The sequence below is a fragment of the Phacochoerus africanus genome, chromosome 7, assembly GCF_016906955.1.
Source record: "Phacochoerus africanus isolate WHEZ1 chromosome 7, ROS_Pafr_v1, whole genome shotgun sequence".
Taxonomy (NCBI): Eukaryota; Metazoa; Chordata; class Mammalia; order Artiodactyla; family Suidae; genus Phacochoerus; species Phacochoerus africanus.
The window spans coordinates 13,953,728-13,959,963 of NC_062550.1; the positions used below are offsets into that span (position 1 = coordinate 13,953,728).

Genomic DNA, 6,236 nt, shown 5'->3' on the forward strand with positions numbered 1-6,236 from the left:
GGCAGGGGCCCAAGCCTCAGACACACGGCTAAGCATTTCAGAAAGAAATCTGAGAGAAGCCCACCCCCACAGAGGAAAGACTTTGTCCTGAGAATGGCTGGTAGGAGACGGACACAGGTTGTGGGAGGGGGTGATCTCCTGGTTCAAGTTTTTACAAGAGGGTAGATAGAGGGTATCATTTTGTTAACAGAGGTATGAATATCCTTGCGCCAAAAATGGGTTCTGAGATTATGTCTCTGGGGGAGAGAGAATAAACCTGGTGAATGTGGGAGTTCCTGTTGTGGCTCAGAGGGCACCTGACACATTGTCTGTGAGGATGCGGGTTCAATCCCTGGACTCAGTGGGTTAAGGATCTGGCGTTGCTGCAAGCTGTGGTGTAGATCACAGATGTGGCTTGGATCCCAAGTCATGGTGGCTGTGGCGTAGGCCAGCAGCTACAGCTTCAGTTCGACCCCTAGCCCAGAAACTTCCATATGCCAAAGTGTGGCCCTAGATAGGAAAAACAAAAAACAAAAAACAAAAAACAAAAAAAAGAATGCCATCCAACTCAGGGTTCTTCTTGTGGGTTGCAGTACTACAAGACTTGGCTGGAAAAGAAAAGTGAAAGCCAAGAGCAGAGGGTTTGAAGAAATGAGAGGGCAGGGGCCACTGGCTAACAACTAATTAAAAACACATCTCAAATGTATATACATGTATGACTGGGTCACTTTGCTGTACAGCAGAAATTGGCACCACACTGCAAACCAACTATACTTTAACAAAAAAATTTTAAAACTACTTGTAATTAAGCATGCCAATTCTTCATTCAGAATGCCTTGAATTAGAATCCTGTCTCAGGCTGTAATTAACTAGCAGTCTGGTTAGGAATAAGTAGGATCACTTCTTTGAATCTCAAACCACTAATCTGTAAACTGGAATAGGAACCTTACCCTGTAGGGATAGAACAAATTGTTCTAAGGACTTTCACTATAAGCTTCTTTGTCACTGACATCTCTGTCACAAGCATTTTCGCTACAAATGTTTTTGCCTGTAACTAATTGGCTGTTAGGCAATTTTGCTGTAAAAGATAAAATCATGAAAAATAAAAGGAGGACATTTAAAAAAAAGAAAAAATGAAACAGAAGAAATGAATAACAAAATTCAAAAGACTTTATTGTGACATACAAAATATTTGAATACATTAAAATATGTGCAGATTCATAGCGATACTCTGCAAATAACTGATTTTACTTTGTACCTAAGCACTTGTCTTCCAAGTCTTTTGCCGTATTTTATACTCTTTTCTCTCTTTCTCTTTTGGTTTGTTGATTTCTCTTCATTTGGCATCACACTTTTCCTTTTTTGCTAAAAATTCCTCCTTCATTAAGAGAGGAATCATGGAGTTGCCTGGGAGACTAGCAGTTAAGGACTTGGCATTGTCACTGCTGTGGCTTGAGTTCAGTCCCTGGTCCAGGAGCTTCTGCATGCCATGGGTGCAGCCAGAGAGAGAGAGACGTCCATTGAAAGATGTTCCAAAGTTCTATGCCACATGTGGGTTCAATTCTGTGCCTTCAAATCACCTGAGGATTTGCAAACTAATATGGTGCCATTTTCTAGCATAGGATTCACTATGGCTTTTCACTCATTTGACACCTCTAATAATTTTTATCACCGTATTTTCTATCAAGTTGATACATGCAGTTGTGATCATCCACCGTTTTAAGACAGCCACATCTCCTTGTCTCTGAAGAGACCGTTATGAGGGCTAAGATTTATGTAATGTAAGAGTACTGAATCAGTGGAGAAATGAAACCACACAACTGTCAAGCAGTTATTTTATCTTCAACAGTGAAATTGCCTTATGGCCAATTGGTTACGTGGCAAAAATGTTTGTCGTGAAAATGCTTGTGGCAGAGATGTCTGCCACAGTGATGTTTAGGCAGAAACCCTGGTCATGTAATGAAAACTTAATAATACAGTGTTTCTAGCACAATGTCTTTTCCATAATAAGCTCTCAATATGTGATAGGCTTTGATGAGAACGAATCACTTAGCAATCCAAGAAACATCATCAGGATTTCTCATTGCGGCTCAACGGTAATGAACCCGACTAGCATCCATGAGGATGCGGGTTCGATCCCCCCATGAGGGTGCATTGCTGTGAGCTGTGGTTTAGGTCGCAGATGTGGCTCGGATTGTAGGCTGACAATTGCAGCTGCAATTTGACCCATAGCCTGGGAACTTCCATATGCCACAGGCATGGCCCTAAAAAGACAAAAAAGAGAAAAGAAGAAAAGAAAAGAAACATTATAAAGTGCTTACTATATGCTATCATTTCAAAGATGGATGAAAACAAAGGTTGACCATCAAGGGTACAGAAATACTTCTGAGTAATTATTGCTGTGTATTAGGTGGTAAAGAAGGGGTGTCAACACCCTTTAGGTTAAGTTCAGAGTGTTATTTGCTCAGTTTACTGGTAAAGGTAGGGGTGATGGTTGAGTCCATGTGTCTAATTCTAGAGATAATACCTTTGCTGGACCAGGTTGTGACCCTACCTGTCTAGTCTTCAAATAAAAGTAAAACAAAACAAAACAAACAAACAAACAAAACAGGAAAAAAAAACCCTCTCTTTGTTTTTTAATCAAGGTATCTGGATACTGGCCAGCATCATCCTAGTGGCTGTGTTGGAGAAAGGAGGATGTGTTGGGCCTCCAGGGCCACGAGGGCCTCTAGGACCTCCAGGTCTCATGGGGTTTCCTGGTTTCAGAGGTGAGAAATATACTTCTTCTGCCCTTTACTTGCCCCCTTTGTTTCATATTCCTAGTAGAAAAGTCATCGTCTCCATAGGCTCGGGAGCCTGAGGCATTGAGGATGGAAAGAATGCGGAGAAAATGATTGGCTGTAGGCCTGGGTCCCAAGGCGGGGTGACCAGAGCCCAAATCACAGAGGGCAAGAGAGACCGGCCTAGCTCTCGTGGGTTAGTCATGGGGGGAGCAGGTGCTAAGTAGAGTCGGTATCGTGAATCAGACTGTCTGGTAAACAGCAAGAAAAACCGGGGGGCATTATGAGTTTATCAGGGCATCATGTACCATCAGAACAACTGGATTTCCCTGGGCACTCAGAGCCCCAAAGCTAGTTATTAAGAAAACGATGAGGCCCCATGAACACCTGAACAGGCAGCAAATTTCCCCTAGATTCTGTCCTGGTTACCTGGTTACCCAGAACTTCTTGGTAGCTCAGTGAGACTGGACCTAGAGGGGACTCTCAGGGAAGCTCACAATTCTGTGTAGACTCTTGTGGAACCGTTATCATTGGTCATTATCCTCAGGGATTAGATTGGGTAATCTAAAGGTTTTCTGGTCCCCAGGTTTTGACACCCAGGTCTTTTATTTATCATCCTCAATAAGGTTAGAGTCATTAGGATTCTCTGGTGGCTCAGCAGGTTACGAATCCAGCAATGTCACTGCTGTGGCGCAGGTTCAATCTCTGGCCCAGGATGGGCACAGCCAAAAAAAAAAAAAAAAAGATTGGAGTCATTAGCGACGATTAGCCACACCCAAATCAGAATGAGCTAATACGTAGGCTCATTATCATCCATATAGTTTCCAGAAATCACACTGTTCTCTCTTTACTGTTACTTTTCCCCTAAAATAGCCCAGGCAGTACAGAATCTTATCAAAAAATAAAAACACAAAAAAAAACCGGGAGGACAACAGAATTAATCATAGCCAATGTATGTTGTCTTAACATTTGGTTTCTTTAATGGACAAATCAAAATTGTAGATATTTAAGGTGAGATTTTATACATGTGTCCATTGTGAAATGATGACCATTATCAAGCTGATTAATGTATCTATCACCTCAGATAGTTACCCATTTTTTGTGTGTGCTGAGAACATTTAAGATATACCCTCTTAGTAAGTTTCAAATATACAGTACAGTATAGTTACTTGCAGTCACCATGCTGACCATTAGATACCAGAAGTCATTCAGGCTGCATAACTGACACGTTGTATCCTTTGACCAACATCTCCCCACGTCCCTCTTGGTGTGTATTTGATTAAAAGGGAAAAGAAAAGAAATAGAGCCATGTTGGGATTCATCTGCATTCTCACTCTCTGATACGGCAAGAATTGTGAATTTTCAATGGATGATCAGTTACAGTCACAATGCTGTTCATTAAATCTCGAGAACCTAATCCTCCTGCATGACCAAAATGGTGTATCCTTTGACTCACACCTCCCTTGTTCCCCCGCCCCACAATCTCTGGCAATCAGCATTCTGTGTCTGCTTCTATGAGTTCAACTTTTTTAGGTTCCACAGGTATGTGAGGTCATGCCATGTAGGTCTTTCTGTAAGGCTTAAAGTTTGGTAAGCACTGTATTTGGTACTTTAAATGCATTGTCTCATTCCAACTTCAGTCATACGAGAGGTCAATAATGTTATTTTCAGATGAAGAAATACAGCCCAGAAAGATTAATTGACTTTCGCAAGACCACAGGGTTGCTCACTTTCAGAGAGGTGACTCAACCATTGACTCACACATCAAAGATCCATCTCTTGACCATGATGTTATAACCAAAAAGTGGCGGTTTCCCAGATCCCCCGAGGCATCACCTTTTAGCAGATGCTCTGACCTTCCTCCTGGATCTTCTCCATCTTCCCAGGTCCACCAGGATTACCAGGATTTCCAGGATATCCAGGACCAAATACAAAATGCCCATGTAAGAAGGAGTCAGCCTTCACTGTGAAGCTCAGTGGCAAGCTGCCTTCACCTTCGAAGCCTGTCAACTTCACGGAGGTCCTGTACAATGCCCAGAAGGACTTCGGGGAGGACACAGGGGTCTTCACCTGTGAATTGCCAGGAAATTACCATTTCCTCTTTGATGTAGAGCTCCGTCACTGCAAGGTGATAATTTGGCTGATGAAGGACAAAAGTCCTGTCTTAGAAAAGCATCAGGTCTCCACCCAAGAGATCAGGAATCTCTCTGGCATGTTGACCCTCCCACTGAGCAAAGGTGATAAGGTGTGGCTGGAAGCAGAAGTGGAAACTAAAGATCCAGAGCAAGCCATAGCCATAATCTATTTCTCTGGTTTTCTGATATAGTCCTGGCCTCTATATAACAAAGATAAACCCCTTATGATTCTGCTAAAGCAAACAAACAAATAAATATGCATATCATGGCCTCTTGGGCTTTCCTTTCCTTAGCATTTTGGAATTTGGGGTAAAGAAATATGAGGGAACAGGTAGATTTGGTCACAGTGGAACTGGGCCTTAGAATTCTTTTCCAGAAAGCAAGACATTATTTCACTTAAAAATCACTCTTTTAAGATTTAAAATATATGGGAGTGGAGTTCCCATCTTGGCATAGCAGAAACGAATCCGACTAGGAACCGTGAGGTTGCAGGTTTGATCCCTGGCTTTGCTCATTGGGTTAAGGATCCAGTGTTTCTGTGAGCTGTGGTGTGGGTTGCAGACGCAGTTCAGATCCTGCATTGCTGTGGTTGTGGCTGTGGCTGGCAGCTGTAGCTCTGATTCGACCCCTAGCTTGGGAACTTCCATATGCCATGGGTACAGCCCTAAAAATAAAAGGCAAAAAATAAAATATATGGGAGGATGTGCATAGGTTATATGCAAATACTATATAAGGGACTTGAGCATCCACAGATTTTAGTATTCTGGGGGTAGAGGTGCATCTTGGAACCAATCCCCTGTGGATACTGAGGGACAACTGCACATTCAGTGTATATTTGACGGTAAATATTACCCTCATTTGCTAACATGCTCCTCATTGGCTAAATTTTTAGGTACAGGAGACATATTATTTATTGATTTACAAATAAAAGATTTTATTAAATGTTAAAAAAGTCACTCTTCTAATAGTTACCAAGGCCATTCATTCTGTCACTTAGTCCCCAGATCCCCATTATGAGGTGGAGACCCTTTTATCCAAAGGAAACATGGTCCCCCCTTGACTCAATCTACTCAACCATCTAATTGGCAAGTTCTACATCCCTCTAAAACTTTCCTCTTCTATATTTCTCATTGCAAATTCTGTCAAGTCTTTTTTTTTTTTTGCTTTTTTTAGGGCCACATCCATGGCATATGGAGGTTCCCAGGCTAGGAGTCAAAACAGAGCTACAGCTGCCCGCCTATGCCACAGCCACAGCCACAGCAACGCCAGATCCGAGCTGCATCTTTGACCTACACCACAGCTCACAGCAATGCTGGATCCTTAACCCACTGAGCAAAGCCAG

General features: G+C 42.3%; 1 protein-coding gene across 1 annotated transcript; it reads left to right on the top strand.

The window, feature by feature from the left end:
- Positions 1-5,122, top strand: LOC125131794 (protein HP-20 homolog). Its single transcript, XM_047788559.1, has 3 exons — positions 1-100; positions 2,625-2,747; positions 4,646-5,122. The coding sequence occupies exons 1-3, from the start codon at positions 94-96 to the stop codon at positions 5,083-5,085; spliced, it is 570 nt and encodes a 189-aa protein (XP_047644515.1). The 5' UTR covers positions 1-93; the 3' UTR covers positions 5,086-5,122.
- Positions 5,123-6,236: the final 1,114 nt, after the last annotated feature.